This window comes from Paroedura picta, chromosome 2 (assembly GCF_049243985.1).
Source record: "Paroedura picta isolate Pp20150507F chromosome 2, Ppicta_v3.0, whole genome shotgun sequence".
Lineage (NCBI taxonomy): Eukaryota > Metazoa > Chordata > Lepidosauria > Squamata > Gekkonidae > Paroedura > Paroedura picta.
The window spans coordinates 23,175,667-23,202,332 of record NC_135370.1 but is presented as its reverse complement, the minus strand read 5'-3'; the positions used below and the strand labels follow the sequence as shown (position 1 = coordinate 23,202,332).

The 26,666-nt window shown below is 46.1% G+C and overlaps 1 protein-coding gene across 1 annotated transcript in view; it reads left to right on the top strand.

Annotated features, from left to right (window-relative positions):
* COL5A2 (collagen type V alpha 2 chain) overlaps nucleotides 1-21,364 on the top strand; it is a 198,267-nt gene extending 176,903 nt beyond the window's left edge. Inside the window, exons 43-54 of the mRNA XM_077319445.1 lie at nucleotides 1,219-1,326; nucleotides 2,115-2,222; nucleotides 2,758-2,811; nucleotides 3,645-3,752; nucleotides 4,868-4,921; nucleotides 6,615-6,722; nucleotides 9,096-9,149; nucleotides 10,309-10,416; nucleotides 13,174-13,465; nucleotides 15,926-16,113; nucleotides 16,947-17,186; nucleotides 18,345-21,364. Coding sequence (XP_077175560.1) covers nucleotides 1,219-1,326; nucleotides 2,115-2,222; nucleotides 2,758-2,811; nucleotides 3,645-3,752; nucleotides 4,868-4,921; nucleotides 6,615-6,722; nucleotides 9,096-9,149; nucleotides 10,309-10,416; nucleotides 13,174-13,465; nucleotides 15,926-16,113; nucleotides 16,947-17,186; nucleotides 18,345-18,491 — 1,569 coding nt within the window. The 3' untranslated portion in view covers nucleotides 18,492-21,364. The remainder of the gene's footprint in view (nucleotides 1-1,218; nucleotides 1,327-2,114; nucleotides 2,223-2,757; nucleotides 2,812-3,644; nucleotides 3,753-4,867; nucleotides 4,922-6,614; nucleotides 6,723-9,095; nucleotides 9,150-10,308; nucleotides 10,417-13,173; nucleotides 13,466-15,925; nucleotides 16,114-16,946; nucleotides 17,187-18,344) is intronic.
* Nucleotides 21,365-26,666: the final 5,302 nt, after the last annotated feature.

Genomic DNA, 26,666 nt, shown 5'->3' with positions numbered 1-26,666 from the left:
CGGTCCCGAGGCATCCTCTGGTGGCCATATACAAACACATAATCTTGCTACCATCCCAGCCCTGGTCCAAATTAGGGCTTTGGACGGCCCGCAGCAAGGGCATGCGGATTCTTCTGCATTCCCTTTGTTGCTGAGGCTGCCATCAGAGGCTAGGCCAGGGCAGGCCCATGCACACAAGAAGAGCTGGGCCTAGAAGGCCCAATTGCTCCCTGTGCTATCTTGACTGGCGGTGGACCAGATCAGCCCCACCTGGCTCCGTGGTGTTACATGGCACTGTGGAGTATACCTGGGTGGTGTGTGCTATTGTGCAGGAAGGTGGGTTAGCGGTCTTCCATCATCCCACCTTCCTGTACTCTGAACACCCTCTCAACGACGCCCACACGGTGGAACCATCTTGCTGCAGAGGTGTTCCCCAGGGGGATGAATTTCAGTGCGGAGCTGGTCCATCACCGAAATGTGTCCCCCATAGGGACACGGAAAGCAGCTCACCAGCTTGTTTTGCTTTCCAGCGTCCCCCTGTAAATGGCATGCTCCGCCACAACGCTCCAGCAGCGGCCCGTTGTGGCTGCTGCCATACATAATCGGTCTTAAAATGTGGAGTCATTTATTTTCTTATTTAAATTAGACATTTGGACGACATCATGGTTCTTTGCTTGTCCATCCAGTTCAGCCATTTTTCCATATCAAAACTACAAAAAGTCCAATATCAAATTGCAGTCCTTGTGTAACTTTTCCTAAAATCTACCCCATACATCCCAGGTGAAGTCTGAGCTTAACAAGCTTGTGTAACTATTATTAGTATTTAAAGAGAAATTGTGCCAAAACCTCATGGGGTTTTGAAGGCATGAAGAGTTGGTTTGCAAGTACCTTACTCTGCATTGCAACCCCATTCATTCATTCATTCATTCATTCATTCATTCATTCATTCATTCATTCATTCATCCATCCATCCATCCATCCATCCTTCCTTCCTTCCTTCCTTCCTTCCTTCCTTCCTTCCTTCCTTCCTTCCTTCCTTCCTTCCTTCCTTCCTTCGTTCATTCATTCATTCATTCATTCATTCATTCATTGACTTATTGGCCACCCCTCTTCAAATTGTCTCTTGTTGCCTTCTCATCCGAGTACCCATCCTACGTAACTTCTTATCTGTGAAAAGATATGGCTAGGCTTAGCTCTTAGTGCTGCTAATAAATCTGTTTGGTTCATTTTATATTTCAGGGTCCAGATGGCCCCCCAGGCCCATCTGGAACGACTGGTCAGAGAGGCATTGTGGGTATGCCAGGTCAACGAGGAGAGCGGGGCATGCCTGGACTGCCTGGTCCTGCTGTGAGTATCTGTGGAGCTGATATTACAGAGAGGAGTGCAGTTGCTTCTCTCGAGAGCATTGCCAATTCCTCAGTTCTAGAAGCTTGTATATTATTACGCCTTAGTCTGTTCTGTATCTCTGTTCATTTGTTCTTTATCACAGCGTTTTCCCATTCCAGAGCAGAAAGCTTTTCCTCCATCACCATTAAACAACCCTTCCTAGAGGTCGCTAATTCAAGGTCATCTGATGCTGTAGCGGCCACTTCCTTTAATCTTTCCATCAGCGTGTCTAATTTAGAGTCAAACCAATTGGCCATAGCAGCCAGTATTTCTGCTTTCACCAAGTCAATAGCTCGTTTAATGTCCCTGCTCCAAAGTGATTTTTTAGTCTCAAATTCCCGGTCTGATATATCGGACTCATTCTCTGTTCTGTCTCTGCTGCCGTCATTTTCTTCTCTTGCCGTTTTTTGACTCCAGCTCTTAGTAGAGATTTACTGGCAGAGAGAAGTCTCTCCAACTGGCCTCGAGAGGTCAGTTTTGAAGCAACTTCCAGGGTTGTTCCTCTTGTTAATCAGAGTGGAGGAGTATATCTTTTTAAAGTTTTTAAAATGAGTCCCCCTGAGCTCCCTGGAACTGTGTCCCTCTTCACGGCACCATGGCCCACGCCCCCACACGTCTCTTTATTTACGACAACATTTGCACTTATATTTTGAAAGATACCTGTGACAAATACTTTAAATGCTGAACTTATAAGAACTGACCCTTTGAAGAATGGCCTTAAATACTGATGAAATACTTAATTGTTCCAGGGTACACCAGGAAAACAGGGCCCAACAGGCCCACCGGGAGATAAAGGCCCTTCCGGGCCTGTAGGTCCTCCAGGTGCTCATGGTCCCATAGGCGAAGCAGGCTCAGAAGTAAGTGTCTTTTCTTCTTGACTGTCCATTGACTTGCCAGCCTCCTGGTGCAGCCTGGAGATCTGGAATTTAAAAGTCATCTCCTAATCTGGAAAGCTGGGTTTGATTCTCCACTTCTCCACATTCAGCCAGCTGGATGACCTTGGGCTAGTCGCAGTCCTGTTCTCCCAGAGCAATTCTGTCAGAGCTCTCTCATCCCCACCTACCTCACAGGGTGTCTGTTGTGAGGAGAGGAAGGGAAGGCCACTTTGAGACTTCTTTGGGTGTGAAAAGAAGGATATAATAATCCAGCTCTCCTCCCTCTCTTCCCCCGGAGAAAATGGCTACTTTGGAGAGTAGACCTTACGCGGTATTATAGTTAAGATCCCTCCCAAGCCCAGCCTTCCCCGGGCTCCTTCTCCAGATGTCCAGGAAATTCCCAACCTGCAGCTGGCAACCCTAGTTATTACAACATAGAAATTTGTTAGCAATGTTACATGCATTCACGTGATATACCCATTAAGATAAATGATATGTGCTTTCACTCAAAATACAGGGACCTTCTGGCAATGATGGTACTCCGGGACGAGATGGAGCTGTTGGAGAACGGGTAAGAATATGTGGTATCGCCACCAGTAATTTACTAAACCATTTCCTCGCTGTTCAATAGGCTTGCTTGGTGTCCTCATGTCTTGGCCTTGGGGTAAGAGTCAGAATGAAAACCTCACTGCTGAAGGACAACAGAAAAGAATGTCCAGAACAAAAACTTGAAGAGCGGGGGAGGGATATGTACAGGCTGTTTTAAAGAGATGGGAAAGAAGGGGGCGGTGACTCCTTCCATACTGCCCAACCTGGGACATTGTGGAATTCATAGGTCAATTCAAGGGGGCAACCATGTTGGGCTGAAGCAACAGAACAAAGTTTGAGTCCAGATGCATTTATAAGGCCCGCAAAGTTTCAGTCAAGATATGAGACATCTGAAGAAATCTTCATGCGCGCAAAAGCTTATCTTTAACCGCTCCTGCGGAGCGGATAAAATAAAACAGTAAGGGCTCCAAAGGCGGGCCCTGTCCGGGATGAGGAAGGGTGCTGATTGGCCCCTTCCGCCAGACTGACAATCGGAGGGCCCAATCGGCAGGCGCGAATTTGGGCCCTCCAATTGTCAGTTTGTTGGTAAGGGACCAATCGCGATGGAGCTCTGATGTAAGCATGTGATTAAAATGAACACTTGTTGGCACATTTCACCATGCAAATAACTTCAGTGTCCACTTTCTCACGTACTCCTTCCATTCAGGGAAGATGACCCTTCCTCCAAGTAGCTAATCCAGTGCCCTGGCATTTGTGGGTTAAGAATAATCTTTTAATAAATTTGTATGTCTCTCATTCTGGTTAATTGTAAAGCGTAAAGTGAGTTTTTGAGATTTGGAATGAAACTTATTGCAGGGTGATCGTGGAGAACCAGGGCCAGCCGGCCTTCCAGGTTCTGTGGGTGCACCAGGAACTCCAGGACCAGTTGGGTCTCCAGGCGATCCAGGACAAAGAGGGGAACCAGTAAGTATTGGTGGCAGAGATATGCAAAGGGGTGCAGCGCCGGCTCCTTAAAGAATAAATAATTTTTATTCAGAAGAGAAACAACTGTGTTAAAGAGAGAGGAGAGACGAGAGTCTTATCTGTCTAACTGTTCTTCTGTAGGCAAACAGGGAGGAAACGTGCTCAAAGGAGCAGCTAGTCTCCAATCTTAGCTGAGATAAAAACTAGCTACTGGGAATATTTCCTATCTACAAGGGCTGAAGGCCCATTTCTGGCAAATCCTGGATGATGGCTTGTGCCTGGGGATAGTGATAAGGGAAAGGACAAAGACCAAATCTTGGATTAGATCTGGCGTTGAAAGAGGGTGGCCAGTTCCCTTTACAAGACAATGTGCTTGGCTGGCTGGAGGGGTGTGTTGGGTGGGATGCCTTTGTCTCTCTGTACTTGCCAGGTGTGCTGACAAACTCCTCCTTTGTTTGCAAGCAAGTGGGTCGGGGAAGCCTAGTTCTAAGTCCTGCTTGAGAGCAAGAGGCGCGTTTTAGTTGCTTTCCCATTATGCTTTGCAAAGCTTGACCTGGCTTTCTCACTCCGGTGCCATGGTCTGCATAGGAGGGTCAGGGAGGGCTGGCATGGCTGTGCCAGTCTGCAGTGGAGGGGTGGCAGCCTATGTAACAGAGGAGCTGTGAACTGCTGTGTTTTCCAGTAGTTTGGTTCCAGAGACATTATTTACAACAGAAAAACCTGAAGGCCGCAGGAAAAGAGGAAAGCCAACATGAGAGGTTGAATCATTAGACCAGGGGTAGTCAAACTGCGGCCCTCCAGATGTCCATGGACTACAATTCCCATGAGGCCCTGCCAGCGTTTGCTGGCAGGGACTCATGGGAATTGTAGTCCATGGACATCTGGAGGGCCGCAGTTTGACTACCCCTGCATTAGACCATAAAAGAAACCCTGTTGATTCAAGCCTATAACCCATCCAGTCCAAAACTCTGTGTCTCGCTGTGGCCATCAGAGAGTCCACCAATCAAGGAGGCTATGGCCCTCCGTTTGCCAGACCTGAGCAAGCCTGTTGATGATAGGATGTTTTGGAGGCCATCGGATCGTAAGGTCACTGTAAGCTTTCCATTCTTTTTCAGGGATCACGGGGTCCAACAGGTCCTTCCGGTCGTGCTGGAAAACGTGGTTTGCTGGTACGTTTTGCATAAGCTCTTTTAACTCACTTTTTATGATTTTTTAAAATAGCTACATTTGTATTTATTTTAATGAGTGCTGCTTAATGAGTAAATATCACAAAATGTAAAGTAGCAAAGCAAATTGACTTGCAAGAACCATAGTTATCGAAAGGCAAGTACAGTAGTCAAAATTTAAAGCAGAAATGCATTTTAAGCAGAAATGGGTTTCTTCTCTCTTTCTCTCTCTCTCTCTCTCTCTGCATCTACACTTGGATCAACCTTGAGGAGATATGAATCTTGATTGTAGGTTTAAAATGTGGGTTAATTTCGGGATTGTGCCTGGACAGGCGAATTTCAATGCAGAAATGGAGGGAAAAGCCAGCCCTTTAAAAATGAAAATCCCAACGATATTACTAATGTGGAAACAGTCTAGCTAAGTTATTTTACATAGTCCAATCATTCTTCTCAAAGTTCAAGGGGATGGAAACTCAATTTTAAGTAAGAACATGAAAGGTAATGGACCCTAGCAAATATGAACCGATAAGCATCCTAAATTTTGCATCAATATTATACATATGTTTACTTTTATATAAACTAAGACAAAAGTCCTGTGGTGCCATAAAGACTAATGTGATTTATTTCAGAAAATAATGTGATTTATTTCACTAGCAGAAAAGCCCATAGTATGCTAGCCTTCCGCCCCTGACCTGGCCAGGCCCGCCGATGGGGATCCCCTGGAATTGTAGCTCATCTCCAGGCTCAAGAGATCCGTTCTCCTTGAGAAAATGGCTGCTTTGGAAGGTGGGATCCATAGCATTTTACTTCACTGAGGTCCCTCCCTGCCCCAAATCCCACCCATTCCCTGCCCCACCCGCAAGGTCTCTAAGTATTTCCCAACACAGAGCTGGCAAACCTACTTGAAGATGAGGAATAATCCCAGGGCTCTCCCAGATCCCACCTGGAGGCTGGCATCCCTACCTCGGCCTTCCTCACAGCCACAGCCACAGCACTTCACTTCCAGTCCCGTACTCCTCCTCCCTAACCATGAAGTATGCTATCTCTGGTTGCAACCCTGTCTTCTCCGGGTCTACTCCTGGGTCACACACGCCTGCTCTGAAAGGTGGCTCACTCTCCTTCACCTGCAGATGCCATGGAGAAAAGAAGCCGGCATTACTGCGGTCTCACCCAGGCCTATGCTGAACTGGAAGAAAAGCCTAGGGCTGTAGGGCCAAGATCCATCATTTGGATCCTGTTGTTGTGATGTCCCTGGTCCGTTATCCATCAGAGCGTGGCATGGTCCACGGCTACAATGAAAGGGTTACAAGAGACCAGCGGTTCTTGAAGGCACATCTTCGCAAACCATCCCGAATGGCAGAAGTCAGAAATTTATTTTTCCCCCTTATAGCAGGGAGTAAAATTGGAATGTGATCCAGATCAGGATAATTTTCAGCGTGAAAAACGTTTTGTTACGGGCTTTATGGGTTCACTGCTCAGCCACATTGCTAAAAGGTTCTGTGTTTACATTTCAGCCACGTTACCAAAGCAAACAGTTTTCAATACAGCTCGTTCAGGGGGAGAGATTGTGCAGAAGGACTTAGCAGCACATAAACTCTGCTTACGAGTGCCCCATTAGTACATTGAAATCTATGAGGTGGAAATGTGCTTAACTTTGGCTGCATGATTGATTCTGTTCCCCTCCCCCCATGCACAGGGTCCCCAAGGTCCTCAGGGAGACAAAGGTGACAATGGAGATCGAGGTGACAGAGGTCAGAAAGGTCACAGAGGTTTCACTGGGCTTCAAGGTCTCCCCGGTCCTCCTGTAAGTCCTTTCCCCCTAATTTTGCTGTTGTCTGTTTACATATTCCATTAACATCTTCTTTCCCATGATCTATGCATGCACCCTTAAGCACGCGGAGCTGTTCTGTTCATGTATACCCCTGTTGATTTCAGTGGAAGAGTTCCTCCACCAAAATTAAGAGAGAAGCCCTTGTTAGGGGCAGGGGTATATGCCCTTGCGTTTCAGAGTTCTCATTCCCAAAATATATTGCGGGATTATGACAAGGGTAGCCTTGAAAAGAAGTTACTGGCCGGTAATATATTTCCTAACCCAGGGGTCCCCAAACTATTTGAACGGGCAGGAGCCTTTGGAATGCTGACCCAGCATGGGGGGGGGGGGGGGCGGAAAGCCACAAAATGGCTGCCACAAAATCGCTGCTTCAGAAGACAGAGTCAGTCACACAAATGGCTGCCACAGCTTCTCTTCAGTCACACTTGGGCTATGGTTGCAGCTGCTGCCACCACAATATTTTTAAAAAGCTGCCCATGCAATCTAGTCTCCAGTGGCCACTCAGCAGTCTTGCTGGGCAAAAGCTCCACCCACTTTCTGAAGCCAGTCTGGTGTAGTGGTTAGGAGTACAGACCTCTATTGTGGCGAGTCAGGGTCGATTCCTGCTCCTCCACATGCAGCCAGCTGGGTGACCTTGGGCTTCCCACAGCACTGATAGAGCTGTTCTGACCGAGCAGTGATATCAGGGCTCTCTCAGCCTCACCCACCTCACAGGGTGTCTGTTGTGGGGAGAGGAAAGGTGACTGTAAGCCACTTTGAGACTCCATTGGGAGAGAAAAGCGGCATATAAGAACCAACTCTTCTTCTTCTTCAGTAATATCAGAGCTCTCTCAGCCCCACTTCTCTCACAGGGTGTCTGTTATGGGGAGAGGGAAGGGAAGACAAATGTAAGCCGCTTTGAGACTCCTTTGGATTGAGAAAAGTGGCATATAAGAACCAACTCTTCTTCTTCTTCTGAAAGCATTGGCTGGGCTCCAGGAAAGGTGGATCCCTGGTGCTCACAGGTACAGCTTTGGATCCCCCTGTCCGAGCTAGTCTGTCCACTCACCTAAGTGGAAGTTTATTTCACCACACCCACAACCAGGAGCAAAAGAAGGATTGTGTTCTAACTTGCCAAACATTTTCTATTGGGTTGCTTTGAGCTACAGGTATAAATAGTGATGATTTTTTGGGCAGCAGGAAAGTCCGATGTGCATTGTAATACAGTGGGCACACTTTACAGGTGATTCCTGGTTACGTCCCTTATGAGGAACTGCATGGTATATAAATCCCTGCTAAGAACTTGAATATAAATACGGTATGAAAGTACCAAAAACCATCTTCCTCTTACCCTGGAGATGTTATCGAAGGAGAGCCAGTACGGTGTTGTGGTTAAGAGCAGTGGCCTCTAATCTGAGAACTGGGTTTGATTCCTCACTCCTCCTCTAGATGCAACCAACTGGGTGACCTTGGACCAGTCACAGTTCTCTCAAAGCCCTCTCGGGATCACTCACCTCGCAGGGTGTCTGTTCTGGGGGCAAGAAGGAAAGGCAATTGTAAGCCGCTTTGAGATTCCTTTGGGTAGGAAAAAGCAGAATACAAAAAGAAAAAAAAACCCAACAACACAAAACACAGCTCTTTTTTCTAATTGAGACAGATTCCTTTATATAATTATACCTGTGACCTCAATCATAAGACTGCGTATTGCCTTTTAAAAAGTGCATGCAGATTACAGTGGATGAGCAATAGGGTTGTGAGTGTCCTGCATAGTGCAGGGGGTTGGACTAGATGACCCAGGAGGTCCCTTCCAACTCTATGATTCTATGATTCTAATTAGGAGGAGGAGGATGGATATTGCCGCTGCATTCCATGAAAGAAGTGGCTTTTATTAAAAATGAATGTCTGCTTGAGGTGCCTCTTGGTAAATCTTGTATATTTCCGCAGGTAACGCTGTCAAATGAATGTTTTTTCGTTTGTGGTGTTAAGAGAATGCTAATTTGGTGGAATAAGCTCCCGGAAGAGCTGAGGGCGCTGATGGAGCTGTCTGAGTTCCGCAGGGCCTGCAACATGGAGCTCTTCCGCCAGGTCTTAGGTTGAGGCTGGGTTTCAGGGACAACTGGAGCCCCTCCTCTGACCAACACTATCCCACTCTGCAAACCTATACGTGTGATGGTTGACTGTAGATTGGGGGGGACTGGGGATTATGCCGCCATTTTTACAGGGTTTTATGGTAGTGGGGGACTTACAATTGATTTTATTGGGGTTTTTGTGCCGTAAGTCCATGGAGAGTGGGGGTGATAAGTCAAAGTAATAAATAAATAATTTGAAATGACCCAGAAAGAGAAACCTGTGTCATTTTCTTTGTAGGGTCCTATTGGTGAACAGGGCAGCTCTGGGATCCAAGGTCCATTTGGCCCTCGGGTGAGTATTCCAGATCCAGAAAACAGATCTGGAAACAATTACATTCTTCTGCTGACCTTTGCTGTTGTGCAGATGGTGTTTGTTGATTTCAGAGTAACATTGCATGAGATTTCTCTGTGCTGTCCTTAAGGAGGTTATGCCTGGGGCTGTTCGTCTTCTCCAGTTCCTTTGCATGAGAATTGTAAACCGAGTCTGGGGTTTGACTTGGGCGTTGGCTTGCAGAAGATCTCAGTTCATTCTCAAAGTTGTCTCTGAAAACATTTACAACCAGCCCTGATTGGTAGGGAGGCAATTGCCCTGAAGGTTCATTTGTACTTCTCTTTTAGTTACCTGCAGGACTGTCTCCTCCCATATGTCCCCCAAAGGAAACTAAGATCTAGTGAGCAAAATTTGCTCAGGGTTCCCAGCCCCAACCAGGGCCAGGGCTTTTTTGGCCTGGTGGAATGCTCTCCTGAGTGAGATCAGGGTCCTCTGGGACTTTATACAGTTCCAGAGGGCCTGTTCTACAGGGCCTGTGCTTGAGTCTGGAGTCAGTACTGGAAATCTGGTCTCCCTGCAGAAAACACCAGTCCGCCCAGAACAGCAGCTGAACCACTTCCCTTTTATCATGCCCCTATGCAGAAGTGGTTTAAGGGTTTAAGTGGTTTAAGTGGTTAAAGAACACCTACCTCAGACCTGCACGGGAGATCTACAAGTGGATTTTTTTTTGGAGGCTTAGTCATTGTACATTTGTTTACACGCTCCATAGCCTCGTAGAAATGCTGATCCGCTCCTCTTTGAATTACTCAGATTCATCTTTTAATGCAGATGTCCATCCTCACTTGGGGCTAGGGAAGCCGTCTTCCAGGTGGGGCATGACAATCTCCTAGAATTATCTGCAGACTACAGAAATCAGTTCCCATGAAGAAAATAGCTCTTTTGCAGGGTGGGCTCTATAGTATTATATCCTGCTGAGAGCCCGCCCCTCCCCAGGGTCCTTCAGTATGAATTTTGGAACCCTGACTTGGCAGCCGTAGGTCGAGCTGATAGCTATCATGCATCACTAGTCTAGAGCTTGACCAAGTCATTATGCAGAAGGTTGCGGATAGAATTTTTGGTTGTTGTGATATTGAATAGGTACTGTTTACATTAACAATGTGGACCTTCTCTCGCAATACAGGGCCCTCCTGGACCAGTTGGGCCTTCAGGTAAAGAAGGGAATTTTGGACCACTTGGGCCAGTTGGACCTCCTGGTGTAAGAGGAACCCTTGGAGAAGCAGGGCCTGAGGTAAGCAATGGGGATTTTCTGTGGGGCTGGAGGAATTTCAGTGTTCCATACAGCACCAAAATGGTGCTACAGGAAAGTCAGATATTGGTCATCACTATGCATGTTCTTCTACGTTGGAATTATAGGGAAGTAGAAACTTCTTTACAAGACTTCCAGAGCATTAAAGAAGTCTTTCTGCTTTAGCTTGAAAGCAGTAAGAGGTAGCCATTGCAACTCATACAGAATGCAGCTACTAGGGTCCTTACAGGAACACCTTGGTGGGCTTATATCCAGCCAGTGCTGAAGCAGCTGCATTGGTTAGCAGTTGTGGCCCAGATCAAGTTCAAGGTTCTGATACTGACCTTCAAGGCCATTTGTGGTCTGGGCCCCACATATCTCCTATTTCTGTATGCTTACTCTACAGGTAGAACTTGTTGCTGTTTCCTGGCCCACAGGAGGTATGTCTGGCCTTGATCCGGGCCAGGGCCTTTTCAATCCTGGCCCCGACCTGGTGGAATGAGCTCCCAGGCGAGGTGAGGGCCCTGCTGGAGCTTTCTCAGTTCTGCAGGGCCTGCAAGACACAGCTCTTCCACCAGGTGTTTTGTTGAGGCCAGGGGAGTTAATATGAAGGGGCTATAACAACTGCCAACAGGGCCTCTCTATAAAGGGAGTAGAACAACTACCCACCCCCTTTTCAACTGTTCCCCGAGGGCATGGGGTTATTGGTAGTCTGTTGAGTGGGGGGGGGGGGGTGGAGTTTTTCTCACTGCCAGGGAGGGATAACTTATTGGGAATTTTATTGAGGGGCTTTTATTGTACGAGCCAGTTTCTGGTAGTGGCGGGCTATAAATCAAATAAATAAATACATAAAGGCTGAGGGACTTGGCAGCCTGGAGAAGAGAAGGTTGAGACCATTTCCACATTAGGAGACATACCTTCTTTTAACCTCACATTGGATTTCCTTTGGATGCTGCAAGTCGACTCTTCTGTTTCTGCATTTGGGCTTTCCTCCTTTTATTTCCCAGACTGAAATGCGCAACACGCTTTCTGCACTGAGTCTGATGGAGCCAGCTTCCCATCACACTTTGCTCCTGTCTCCTTTTCAAAAAATGCGTTTTTTTTGCATAATGTGCCTGCTTGTACCTTTGTTTTTGTGGTGCCCCATAATCCCACCAATCTGTGCCCTTGATTACCCCCCTGCTCCCCAACGTCTCTTGAATGTAATTTTTTTTAAAACCCTGGATTATAACATTACAACTTTATAACACTGCTGTGCAGGACTGCTTTGTTTTAAAACTTAGAAACAGCGTTGTAACAGGATCAGTCCTTAAAAAAAAAAACGCACATTTTTTCAGTATGGAGGAAGGGAGGGGGGACAGCAATTAGGAAAAGGGCATGTCCAAAGAACTCAAAATAGTGGGCATGGGGAAAATTACACACATTTCGGCTTTGGTCAGCCCTGAATTAGACCCCGGTAGACCCCGCTTGAAAAGAGGAAATCTGTTTTTCTGGGAATTCCTTTGTTGTGGGGTAAGGGAAGGAGCCATTTTTGGACTGCGCCTGAAGAAGCAAATTTTAGTGTGGAAACGGATGAAAAAGTTGACCCTTCAAAAAATTAAAACCGAACAATATCACTGGGGTGGAAACAGTCTGAGAGGGGGCATGATTGCTCTCTTTAAGTATTTCATTGTCACTTGCAGAAGAACAGGGGAAGGCTGCTGCTTGAAGACCCCCAGTGAGGAGGAGCTCACTACCTCCTTGGGCCGTTGATTCCACTATGGATTTTCCCCCTGATATGTAATTTAAACCTGTTACTGTGGGATCCGTACTTTGCTGCCAACAGGTTGAATAAGGTCCTGATTGCTCTCTTGAAGTACTTGAAAGGTTGTCACTTGGAGGAGGGCAGGGAAAGGTTCCTGCTGGCAGCAGAAGAGAGGACCCGCAGTAATGAGTTTAAGCTACATGTAGAAAGGTACTGGCTAGACATCAGGATTTTTTCCCCCTCTCATCAGGGTAGTTTGGCAGAGGAACTGACTGCCTAAGGAGGTGGTGAGCTCTACCTCATTGGCAGTCTTCTAGCAGCGTCTGGACAGATTCTTATCCTGGATGCTTGAGGCTGATCCTGCCTTGAGCAGGGGGTTGGACTAGATGGCCTGGATAACCCCTTCTAAATGAATCTATGATTCCATATACTCTCAGTTCCTTTTCCCACAATTCCTGGATGGAAAAAGTTGATAGCACTTCGGGGGGGGCGGGGGGAGTCTATCAGTCTATTCCTGGTTCCCTATGTGAGAACAGTGGATTTGGATTTGAGATGTTCCTCTTGGGAGCTCTTTAGTTACTCTTTTTCTTTCTCCCCCCCCCCCTTGTGTGCCTTTCTTTGTTCGAGAAGCCTAACAGCTCATCGCTCTGTACGCTCACTCAAAAGTAGGTCTGACCGCATTCTCTGAGGCTTAAGGGTGCGTAAGATCATGGCCCAAAAGTATCATTGGAAAACGGTTCCGTTTCATAATATTTATGCAGTTGTTACTCAGCAACTATTGTCACAGAACTAAAAACAGAAAATACAGTTTCCCTTCATCCAGAAAACCCATTTATTGTATTATAGAGTGTCAAACACGAAGTCTCCTTTACCCCCTCCCAGTAGTAACAATGTGATGTAATAATAGGATAATAATAATTGCTTTGAACATATAATTCTTTGTGCCCTTTTGTTACAGATACATAATTGTGCAACCGTGTGTATGTTTTTTTTTCTCTTGCTGCTTTGTCTTCTAGGGCCCTCCAGGAGAACCGGGTCCCCCAGGCCCCCCGGGCCCCCCAGGCCACCTCACAGCTGCCATTGGAGACATTATGGGACATTATGATGACGGGCTTGCCGACCCACTGCCGGAATTCTCAGAAGACGAAGCGGCCCTGGATGATAACAATAAAACAGATCCAGGAGTCCATGCTACCCTGAAGTCACTTAGTAGCCAGATTGAAACCATGCGTAGTCCAGATGGGACCAAGAAACACCCAGCACGGACTTGTGATGACTTGAGGCAGTGCCATCCATCCAAAAAGAGTGGTAGGGTGTTTTTTTTTTAAGACTATTAATTGCTTAATCTGAATAGGCCTCCATGAACAGGCATGGCCATGCTTTTGGAATGGAAGACTGGGACCAGGGACAGTAGAGTTTGGATCTTTGGGACCGCTCCTCCCTTACACTCCCCAATGAATATTATAATCAGGCAGGCTTAGGGCCCCAAGGAGATATAACTGACCTAGACCAGGGTCAGGGCTTTCTTGGTTACCTGAGGAATTCTGGAAGGCCTGCACAATTCTGGAGGGCCTACAAAACTGATCTGTTTCCCCAGGCCTATGGTTGAAGCCAAGCAATAATACCAGGAAATACTGGCTTTCCCATATGAGATATCCACCAATGGAGACCCATCCAAACTCTGAAGGACCCTATAGGGAATTCAATTCTAGAAGGAGAGTTTTAATTGTAAGATTGGATAATTTTACTATGTATGTTGATTGTTGGCCCTACCCATCAAGCAGGCCACACCCTGGACCTAATTTCTGGTGCAGGGTTGAATGTGGATCTGGTCTCGGCTAAAGCTGTGCCATGGTCGGACCACTATGCCCTGAAGGCCCAGCTAAGGCTGCCACGCCCTCCTCAGTTGGTGCCGAGTAGATTTCATCTCACCCGCAGAGACTTATGGATTTGATTGGATACCTGAATGCTCTGCGGGACCCAGTGCCTCCCGGCACTTCTCTAAATGGTCTGGTCAGCAATTGGCATGACAGAATGATGGCCACCATTGACGAGACAGTATACCAAGGAGCTCCGCAAGAAGAAACGGGAGCTGAGACGACTAGAGCGAGTCTGGAGGAAGACTCTTGATCAAGCTTTGAGAACATCTTAAAGATGGCGATGAAGTCAGTAAAATGCAAATTTTGCTCGACTGCAATCATGTCTGCTAACTCATGCCCAGTTCAATTATTTACAATTATTGTTCTTTCCTGTGCCACCCTGGAGGAAGGGTGCCAAAATAATAACCAATTGGACATCAGCTGTGAGGCATTTGCGAGTCACCTTGCAGACAACATCTTGGTCTACCATCATGGCGTGTCCATGAAGCTCATAGAGAACTTAGCTCATAGACAACTTAGCAACAAGTGGCTTGTTTAGTGGATGCACAGGACAGGACCTTTTCAGTGGCAGCCCCACAATCCTGAGGCAGTCTCCTCAGGGAGGTGTACCAGGCCCTCCTCGCTTTTGACCCTTACGAGGCAACCGACGGCAGTCTTGTTTGGGGCCATATTTGGCTAAGTTTGCTAGCAATCCTGAATTGTGATTTAACCCATTGGGGCTTTGTGTTTTCAAAGTATTTTGTCTAGGGCCTAGTCTGCACACATAGGATAATGCACTTTCAATGTGCTTTGGCAGCTGGGCTTTCCTGTGCAGAACAGGAAAATCTCCTTTTAAAGTGCATTGAAAGTGCATTATCTATTGTGTGCAGACTAGGCCTCAGATGTAAGCTGCTTTGGAGTCCCTTAAGGAAGAAAGGTGGCTACTAAATGTTTTAAGTGAATGACATGAATGGCTGCCATGTAGCAGTGGTCCACCAAAAGGAAGGAACCAAGAAGTGCGGCCTGTAAGACAACAGTGTTTAAAGAGATTGGCCATGGTTCTCCTACACACTAAATAACACACTTTCAATCCACTTTCAGTTCACTTTGCAACAGGATTTTTGCTGTGTGGAACGGCCAAATCCACTGGCAAATGATCGCTGAAGCAGATTGAAATGGCAGTATTTAGCAAGTGTGAAAATGCCCAGGGTTGTTTGGCTCTCAGTTTAACTAGAATGGTAACAAGCTTATTTAATAATTCCAGCCAACCTGCTGAATCTAACCTAGATCTTGATCTAGACCAGGGATTCCCATTCAGGGATCCATGCCCCCCTGAGGATCTGCAGGAGCTCCAGGGGAGACCACGACATTTCCTCTACTGCCTTAATGGACTCAGACACAAACTAGGGAACTGCTAGCTAACCCCTTCCTTGGTTTCTCTGCCTGGGAGGGGGCAGGGCCTACACCCCTAAAAAAGGTAAAGGTATCCCCTGTGCAAGCACTGGGTCATGTCTGACCCTTGGGGCGATGCCCTCTAGCGTTTTCGTGGCAGACTCAATACAGGGTGGTTTGCCAGTGCCTTCCCCAGTCATTACCGTTTACCCCCCAGCAAGCTGGGTACTCATTTGACCGACCTTGGAAGGATGGAAGGCTGAGTCAACCTTAAACTACCTTCTTTCTCTCCCCACCTCAGTCCTCCTCGAGTCTGCCTGTTAATGCAGTGGTGATGTCAATTCTGGTGACATGTTACTTCCAGGGGGTGTGGGAAGAAGGCATGTCCAGGTCTCTTCCAGGGCTTCTCGAAGGTTGAAAAATTATTTCAGGGGCTCCTCCATGGTCAGAACTTTGAAAAAGGCTGTTCTAGACCAATGTCCCTTCTCTTAACTGTTCTGATTTTTTTTTTTTGCAGGAGAATATTGGGTTGACCCTAACCAAGGTTGTGTGGAAGATGCCATCAAAGTATTCTGCAACATGGAAAGTGGTGAGACATGCATTTCTGCAAACCCAGCAAGTATCCCACGGAAAACATGGTGGACGAGTAGGTCACCAGATCTAAAGCCTATTTGGTATGGGCTGGACATGAACAGGGGCTCACAGGTAGATACATTTCATGGCAAGGTTTTCTTTAGGTATTTTGTTTATTTCTTAATAAATCCTGTTTGTGAAAGGGGAATTATTGAGTCAGCTCAGATCAGAGTGGGGCATTTAGCATTCGATGCATGCGATTGTAATATAGTATTTTAAGGGGAATCGTTGATTTCTAAAACAGAAATTGCCCAGGTATGATTTGATGCAAGAACTGTAAACTTTTGCTGTTTTGCTGCAATTTGGCTTGATCTAATAAATATATATTTCTTCTTATATATTTAGGGCATTTATTCATTGCCTCTCCTGAGATCTGCGTTAGGCATGTGCCAAAAAAAAAAAGTTTGGCTCAGATTCGGCCCGAATCGATTCAGGCCGAATTTGAAGCATCTGAAGGACCTTTCCCTGCCTCAGATTCTACCGAATCGATTAGGGCTGAATCCAAAGCATCTGAGGCACTCTTCCCTGGCTCCGATTCAGGTGAACCGATTCGGGCTGAAGCCAAAGCACCCTACCCTGCTTCAGATTCAGCTGAATCGATTTGGGTCGAATTCGAAGCAGTCGAACCTCCATTTCCTGGCTCGGATTCAGCTGAAGCAATTTGCTGCCATTAAAGTCAATGGGAAATTTATGTTAAGATTGTGTATTGTGTCTCTGTGGATGGACATAATACATAATCCCAAACATAATAAGGCCTTGAACCTGGGTACGGTGGCATTCGTGCTTCATCCTGCTCAGGTTTCTCTTATAATTGCTGTTGGACTATGGCCTGACACCCTCCTCGGTGAAGGAAGAGGCATCAAGATCAGGGCTCGTAAATTTGTCTTCCTTTGTGCTTGTTGCAGTTCGTCTATGGCGATAATGAGTCCCCCAACACGGCCGTCACGCAAATGACGTTCCTGCGCTTGTTGTCCAAAGAAGCCTCTCAGAATATCACCTACCACTGCAAGAACAGCATCGGCTACATGGACGACCAAGCCAAGAACCTGAAGAAGGCTGTGGTTCTGAAGGGGGCTAATGACTTGGAGATCAGAGCAGAGGGAAACAGCCGCTTCAGATATACAGTCCTGCATGACAGCTGCAATGTAAGTGCTTTGTCATCGTCTTTGCAGACCAGGATTTACCATGAAGTGTAGAGAAGAAAAAAAGAACTCGTGGTAATGAGGTTTACATGGGCCAGAACGACAACAGTGTAAAGATTTCTGAGACCACAGAAGTGGTCTTGCTGTAAGTAGTGTTCAGGTGGGCCTATGGTTCTTAACTATGATTGAGAGCCAGCTTGGTGTAGTGGTTGTGGCCTCTAATTTAGAAAACCAGGCTTTATTCCTCACTCCTCCACATGCAGCCAGCTAAGTGACCTTAGGCTAGTCGCAGGTCTCTCACGACTGTCTCAGTCCCACCTGTCTCACAGGGAGCTCGTTGTGGGGAGAGGAAAGGAAGAAGAAGAAGAAGAAGAAGAAGAAGAGTTCTTATATGCCGCTTTTCCCTACCCGAAGGAGGCTCAAAGCGGCTTACAGTCGCCAACCACTTTGGGGAGGCATGCTGGGTGACCTTAGGGCAGATTCTCTCAGGAGTCCCTCATCCCCACCAGCCTCACGAGGATCGTGTTGTGAGAGAGGCAGGGAAGGCAATTGTAAACTGCTTTGAGGCTCCTTCAGGTTGTAAAAACAGGGTACCAAAAACCAACTCTTCTTCCTAGTCTGAGACAGATGAAGTCTGAAGCTCTGATCAGATTCCTAGCTCAGGGGTCTCCACCTTTTTGGAACCTGTGAGCACCTTTAGAATTTCGACCCAGTATGGCAGGCAGAGTAGCAAAATGGCTACCACAAAAGTGTCATCTACAGGAGGTGGAGCCAGTAACAAAATGGCTGCCACAGTGGCTTACCTTCAGTCAAACAGTGAGGGCCCCCCCTTTGGTAGCAGTGAGGTGTCAGCTGCTACCAAACCAATGTTTTTAAAAGCTGATAGAATCTTCACTAGCCAATCAGAAGCTTTTTCTGAAAGATGACAAAGGGGCTGGCGTTCAGTTCTCTCTGTCCTCTTCCACACCAAAAACATCTGATGAAGGGACTAAGTTATGCAGGAACAATCCCAGTTGTTACTTGAAAAGGTCTGTACGAGGGGAATGAGGAAAATTATCTCATGGCTGTTTCTAGTCATCCCTGCTGCCTTTTTTGGCACACAAGGAATTTGTCCAGAGACCCTGAACTCTTGTCTCTCTCTGTTTCTCTCCCCCCCCCCAGAGACGAAACGGGAACGTAGGCCAAACGGTCTTTGAGTACAAAACGCAGAACGTGGCCCGCTTACCAATCGTCGACATCGCCCCAGTGGACATTGGAAGCTCTGACCAAGAGTTTGGAATAGAGATTGGGCCGGTTTGTTTTGTGTAGAAAAGAAAACAAAACAAGACAAAACAAGATAAATAAACAAAACGAGGAAACATCGTCCCAATTCGAAAGCTTCGGGAATCAGCTGCAACAGCCACCAAAAACAAGAACTTAAGACAGAGGAAAGTTAATCCTGAGACTCTTGAAGTAATGGCTGATGACGGGTCAGCATTGTACATAACGATTCTGTCTCTTCCCCCGACCGTCTTTAGAATATTTATTTTATTATTTTTTTTTGGCAAGCCTTCAGTCTAATGGTCCCGAGTCACCCTTTTAACAAGATAGCATCATTTGACAAAGACAAATGACCACTCTCCGAGGCGAAACCCACTAACACATCGTTCATGCTTAGAAAAAAAAAATAACCATGATTGGGTTTCTTCTTATTCTTTTTGGGTTTTTTTAATCCTTCTCAATTTATGCGAGTGTAATTCATAGCATGCCTTCTACATGGATGGATCTAGGTAAGAGTTTTCATTGTCTAGTCCTAAAAACCTGCTGCCTCAGTGAAGACAGATCCTTGAAGACGGCATCCTTGGGTACGAGAAGCGTGTAGACAAGGGACTGGTTGGGTCATTCCAGTTGGGCCCTTGTTGTCCTTTCTGTTGGCCAAGTGGCTGTTTTGTGTTGAAGGGAGTAGCCAAGCATTGCACCAAAATGTGTCCTCTTAAAACGACAGGAGTCCTCTCAGGGTCTCGTTTGAGGATACCTTGGCCCTTCAGCCCCAACCACGCCATCCTCCGTGCAATTCTCACTCTTCTAAACACGGCTTCACAGCATTATTACATAAACAGAGGCTCAAGTGCAGAGGTTGCTGCTGATACCTCCCAAATAGCACTGCTGATGGAAGGGTGTCCATCCTTGCTCTGGAGAAGGCCCATCTATGGTTGGGATTGTTGATGTCTGCCAGAGAAGGGGCTGTGGCAATATTTGTCCATGATTTTAACCTAGAGTAGAGGACAAGTAAGAAAGAAGTCTCCTTCTGGACCTCTGTGTCCAAAAGTTGTTGATGGATCAAGCTTTCTGCTTTTATTAAGCCTTCTTCTAATAGTTGAACAGGGTCAAGTCCAATTGATGGTTACATTGCCAATTTATCCAGTGCTGTCAACTTTCTCCTCCCTGCTAATAGAACATAGCTTCCTTTCTCACATTCCCCCCATACCCCACTTTCTTTGCATACCCTTTTAATCCAACTTTTATTTTATTACGCATCTACTTTTCAGCCTTTGTTAACTATTCTACATCCTTCCCTGCCTTTAGGTCACCTGCCCCTGAAGGTCAACACTATAACACCGAAAAGTCCATCCCCAAAAGCTGCCATTCTCTCCAAGAGAACAGATCTGTATCGTTTGGAGATCAGTTGTAATCCTGGGAGACTTCCAGATCCCACCTGGAGGGGTGACCTACTTACCTTCTTTACCGCCTCCTCTTCTCTGGTCCCCTCCTTCTGCCTTGGCCCTGTTCTTTCTCCTTAGGGTTGTGAGCCCTTGGGACAGAACCATTTCTTCTTGTGCCCTCAAAAGCACATTGTTAGTAATGGGAATGTGGAGCAACAATGGATTAGCATTTACAGGGCAAACACATAGAATTCAGTGCCATAGTAAGTGGTGGCCCCTACAAGCATAGACAGCTTCAAGAGGGGATTGATAAAAATATCAAGCAGAGGTCTATCACTGGCTTTTAAGCTATAAGATATAGATGGAGTGCTATGTCTGGGACAGTGATGCTCTGTATTCTTGGTGCTGGGGGGCAACAGTGGGAGGGCTTCTGGAGTTCTGGCCCTGCTGGTCGACCTCCAGGTGGCCCTTGAGATTTTGGCCACTGTATGACATACAATGTTGGCCTGGATGGGCCACTGGCCTAACCCAACAGGGTTTCTCTTATTTTCCTAACTCCAGCTACCGTCAATATTCATGGATTTGATCATGAGTAACTCTAATGTAAGCCCCATTCACGGTATTGCTGTTTGGGAGCAGCCCTTCTAATGACTGTCTTCATCTTCCTGAACGATTCCTCTTAAATGTGACAGAAATTGAGAAGATGATACCGGATCATGGTCCAGCTCAGAACTCCTAATGGACTTCAACAACATCGGGATTTTCCTAAAGCCTCAAGGGTACAGCCCCAGCTTTGTTTTGCTAGTTATTCCCATGTATAATTCCCAACCAAGTCTTAGTACGAAGATTAGAGACTCCCTATTGCTGAGATCAACCTTCACTAAACAACCATTGGTGCATCGCCAGAAATTCTAACCAACCAGCCTTGAATACGTCAGGGCGAACAAAGGGTGCATCATTCCTTTGGCATGAGCTACCTCATCTCTAGAAGCTGGGATGCATTTAAGGATCTAGTGTTGATTCTAGATACAAAGAAAAAAGGTGCTATGCTTCTGTTATAATTCCAAGAATGGAGATAGGCAGGGCAATATAATATTAAAAAGTATATATATAAAATAAAATGTAAAAAAAATAAATAAAGGAATAAAAGCAATGGTGCTACAGTGGTTTTTGTCAAATCATGAGAAAATGAAAAATGGTCGCCTTCAACTTTGTGATAAGAGTTTGAATATTAGATTACTGGCGTTTGGGGAAAAAAATGTTATACACTGCATTTTTCTTTTCTTATTAAGATTATGTCATATACAGAATGCTCTGTACGTCAGCATATCTCTCCCCCCACTCCCATAGAGCATGTGGATACAAACCTACTTCTAGGGTCTGTTTCTTTGTCAAAGAGCTTTGCTCTCCTGTTTTGTTTTTTTGTTTTGTTTTTACATTTCTTTTAAAAATAAACACAAAAAAGAAAGAAAAGCCATACGCATAGCTTTATTCATGTATCTTTGCAAAGCATTGAATTAAAAACAAGTTTCTTGTTGAGCAATGGCCTCCTTTTGTGTGGAGTCCTTCGAATGGCATCTGCCCATTTCCGGGGAGGGGGGCAGGAAAGAAAATAGGGTTGCGTTGGGCCGTGTGTGTGAATGCGTGAGCGAGAGGTAGGGAAACAAGTCACAAGTGGTTGTCATACGTTAAATCACAAAGGGTTTTTTTTGGAACTGATTTGTTTTTATGACAATGTGGAACAAAAACCGGGGCCCATTCCGCACACACAGGATAATGCACTTTCAATGTGCTTTGGCAACTGGATTGTCCTGTGCAGAACAGGACAATCCACTTATAAAGTGCATGGAAAGGGGTATTTCTCACAATATCTAGTTAGATAGATATGTATTAATAAGTATTAGTAAGTGAGTAGGGTAAACTGACTTGTCATGGAATTATAATCTTCTTTTTCCTTTCTGTTATTTCCTTTCTTAAAATTAAGAAAGGCTGGAGCTATCCAGCATTTCAAAAAATAATAAAGTGCATGGAAAGTACATTATCTATTGTGTGCAGAATAGGCCTAGGTATTCGTTAACTAATGCAAAGGATTTTCATCATTGCTGAATAAAATGTTCTGGTAAAATGGGGGTGTTGGTTTAAATTACCCAGGGACCTCAGAAAAGGCGTATAAGGCTCTGTTGTTCTAGCCAATTTCTGGGCGAAGTTCTCAAGACAAACGTCCGTTTGACCCAAAGCATTGTATTTGTTTCCATGTATAGGACAAAGGCCATCTACTTCAGGCAAGGTGGGGGCACATGGAAAAGTGGAAAGGGTGGTAGTTTGTAGACATGTTTGAGTTGATCAAAGGCCAGGTGAATCCCTGGGGGAGCATTGAAATACCAGCCCGGGGCTCTCAGAATTCTGGTTCTACTCCTTCGTCAAGAAGGAACCTGGATTCCTCCCTGCATTTGTGCAGCCATCTAGGGAGTCCAGGTATGAAGGCTCCCTCAACCCAGTACCAATTGTCCCTCAGGTAATCCTCTCCTTCATCACAGGATGAGGACTCACCAGAGGAAGAGCTGTGTCTAGCCGATCTCCTGCTCTTGTGCACTTTTATCCTCTGCTGCTTCCTCCTCCTGGTCCTCACATGTGCTATTTCTTACCCCTGAGTCTGAGCTTGCCTGTTTACTGCCTGACCACGATGTGATCCCCCTGCCATGGGGACTCCTGGCAGACCCACCCCCTGAAAGCTGAACTACGGCCTGCGAATAGTCTTGCCAAAAGAGGCCATGTCTTCCAAATAGTTCAGCCTATCCCTCACCCTGAGCCTGTTTTGGGAAGTTCGTGGGGCCTTGCCATCCCTGGCAGGCTTCGGATTCTGGCCTCTAATTTTGGCCTTTTGCCCCATCTGGGGCTAGTTTTCTTCTGCATTCCTAGTGTGGGAGCCTTATAGCATGTAGTCTCCCAGCCCTCCCCACTTGCTGGGACCCACCCCTCTGCTCACTCTCAGATGAGCTACTCTTCTTGGAGGCAAAAGAAGTGGAACTATCAGGCGAGGAATTCTTCCTGAACCTCCTTGGGCCCACTGCCCCCTTGTTGTGGCTGCAAGTTTCCCAGGATGAAGCCCTGCTCCACCATCATGGGCTTACGGCCCCTTGCCCCAACCCCTCTCATTGCTTATCCTGTCAACCCCTGGACCAAGAGGTCCTATCCCTCTCTTGTAGCTGTGGGCCTACCTTGATGGTACTGGTGCTGCCCAGGCCTCCTGGGTCCTCATCGTACTGGCCCGCCTGCCCCCTTCCTGGGACCCTCCCTGACTGGCCTGCACTGAAGGACCCCGTGAAGAGGAACCTCTGTTGTCCCCTGCAACCGCATCCCTCACTGCACTGGACCAGCGCTGCATGGGCATTCTCCCTGCCTCTGTTGTTTCCTCGTCTATGAGGATGACACTCCACTGTCTCCAACATGAGCTTTGCTCACCATCGCTCAGTGGAAAAAGGTAAGCGGAGAGCAAAGCCTGCAAGCCCCAGGGGCAAGGGTCTGCCGCCTGCCTCTCTGATGGGAGCTGAGTCCAGGCTCCACAGACTCCCATCCATTCCAGCTCAATTCGTGCTCCAAATGCCAACCTGGACAGCGATGCTTTCCTAGTAGCAGCAAAGGTGGAGAAACCGAGCCTCGCCTACATTGCACCTTAAATAGGTGCCTGTGAGCCCACCCCCTAGATGAGCCGCCGTGTGTGGCAGCCCAACGCATGTCTCTGGGGCCGCCTCGCCTTCTGGGATACCTCTCCGCAGTGTCAATCGGCGGCCCCGCATTATTCGCAGCTGCTTTTTATGCTCAGTCTTTGAACCTCCGTGATAACTAATCCTAAGATACTACTTCATGAAGATCACCTGTAGCACATTCCTTTGCCTTTGTAGATCTCCCACTCCATGGAAATTTGTATTTTTAGGAGCCACTATAAGGCTATTATATTTTCTAGGGCTTTCCATGGGGTTTGGACTGTAGGTAACTTTTAGGGGCAGGGTTTGTTTTGTATGTCTTCAGTTATATGTTTTAATTTGTGGATCAGGCAACCTTACCCCTCCATCCACTGCTGGTGGCCAGGGCGAACCTGGTAACCCCATCTGTGTGGAGCTTGTGAATATGGCATCCATGGAAGGAACAGCCATCCCCACAGGTCATTGTCCCATTCAGTATCAAGTCCCCACAGATTTAGTAAAAAAAGAAAATTTCATCCCTAAAATGGTGGAAGTGTCCCCTCGGTGGAGTTGGGGACACTGTCCCATCTCATTTGGCTCTGACCAATAATTGGACAAAGAGGAAGTAAGAGCATTCTTCATAATAACGCTAAAGAACTTTCCATACTAGCGCTATTGTTTGGATTAGCATTTTTAAAGAGCTGACTTTTCCATCCATTTCTGAATTAAAACCCGCTGTAGCCTTTCCAGGCTCAGTCCTGAATTGCCTTCTGAAATACTATGCATTTTGGAAAGTCCTGGTTACAGCAATTTCATCTGTCAAGGTGGAATCTAATTTGGGGCTGCCATATAGGAAAATGGGTGCATACATGTTTTTTTCCCCATCCTCTCTCCCTCCTCCCCCCATTCCACTTATCCAGCAGAAGTGATCTCTATCATTTTTGTTGGACTATGCAAGATAGTGCACAATTCAAGAGCACTTTTTTGCTCAGTAAGAATTCTGATTGGCCACTGGAAATCTTATTGTCGTTGCAAACTTTCCTTAAATCTTTCCTTCTGTTGGGGAAATTAAACTGTCACCAGATCATACCCTCGACTACCGAAACATTGACAATCTGGCTGTGATCCCAATAAATCTTTTGCACTTCCCCAGATGCCCCAAAGTCACCAAAGAATAAAAGAGGCTGGGAAACTTCTAGAGATTTGGAAATGGAGCCTGAGGAAGACGGAACCTCAATGGAGTACAATGCCATACAGTCTATCCTCCAGAGCACCAGTTTTCTCCAGAAGAACTGATCACTGTAGTCTGGAGATCTCCAAGAGTCTTTGAAACTCCTGGAGATTTCCAAGCCCCACCTCCTTTTTGGCCAAAGCTCTTTTTACAAAATGGATTGCATTTTTTATTCTTCCTTCAAAAAGCTAAGGGGTCTCTCTTCCTCCATTTTATCCTATCCACAACTCTGAGTTAGGCCAGAGATGTTGGATGCAAAAGGTTACCAGGGGTAGGGACGCATGCCTCCAGGTTGGACCTGGGAATCATCTAGAATTCTAACTCTTCTCCAGACTAAAGAGATTAGTTTCCCTGGACAAAATGGCTGCTTTGGAGAGGGTAACTCCATAGCGTTGGGGTCCCTCCCCACCTCCCCTGCTCACTCCTGGATCCACACTCAAATTTTCCAGGTATTTCTCAACCCAGAGCTTGCAACTCTACCCAGGGAGCTTCATCGCAAAATGGAAGCTGGAACCGGGTTCTCTACTTTTCTACTCTAACATTTTAACCACTGCACAACCATGGCTTTCAAATATTTATCCTCATTCCCAACCCAGATTATATCACTTTTTCTACAGCTTTATTGGTTGTGTCTTCAAAACCCATGTTTCTTGTTCCTTAACATGGCAAAAATGTAGATGTAGATGTGAAGCTCTGTAGAGGAGAGATCTGTCTGTATTATCGTACTGCTCTATAAAAATTCTGTGTACTTTATTGCTATAAACATTAATTAATAATGATGTTCAAACTTATGTTCTGATGCTGGTCAATTACAATGAATGAACAAACGAACAAATGAATGAACATTATCCAAAGTTGATTTTTGCAGATTCAGCTCATTGACCCATCCTGCTCAGACCTGCCCCCTCGGATTGCTAGCAGCTCTACAAGATCTTAGACCCAAATCTTTCTTTGCACCTATAGCCTAATATCTTTATCAGTGGCGATACTGGGACTGAACCTCGGATATTTCATATTTATTTACTTTTTTATTTACTTATGTGGAGTCTTGGTGCCTCCCCACAAGTATTCAACGCAGCAGTTGTTTGGAACAGGTGTCCTTGTTCATGATGAATGTCCCACCCGGTGGTAGAAAGTGCTGTCAAGTTGAAGCCATCTTACTGTGACCCCATAGAGTTTTCAAAGCAAGATATCAGCAGAGGTAAATTGCCATTGCCTGCCTCTGCATAGTAACCTTGTGACTTCTTCAGAGGTCTCCCATCCAAGTCCAAACCAGGATTGACCCTGCTTAGCTTCTGAGATCTGACAAGAGAGGACTAACTTGGGCCATCCAGGACAGCTAAAAAAATTAGTCCCTCAAGTCACAGCCAATTTATGGTGACCCCATAGGATGAATAAAGGTGTTAGCAGGCAGAGCTCTCCTCTCACTAAGGAGAATTTTATAGACACCCAAAAACAGCCTTCCTTTAATATCAAGGTAAAGTATCACTGGCTAAAATGACACAAATGTCAGCCAGTTCTGTCAAAGCAGGACACCAATATAGATGACATTCTCCAGAAGATGCCTTGACATTTTACTTAGCTTTCGAGAATGATAAGCTGACTAACTACCTTCCTTCACACCCTAAGAATATGAATACTTTAGGACAATAGGTTTCTCTGGAACTAGCAAATTATTTGTGTCAATTTCCCAGTCTTGTTTCCCTTGCAATCACCCACCTGAATTCAAATATCTAACACCCTTCCTGAACTTAATAAGTTTCCTATCCAGTAATTTAAAGGGTTGTCAGGAACCACATTAAATGTTTAGGTTACTCTAGGTAAAGCAATCATAGCCATTGTCTATCACCTAGGAACCCATCCTGGAGCCTTGTTCTTTGGACAAACCCATCACATGTTTAACTGAAGTCATTGCCAAATTCTAAAG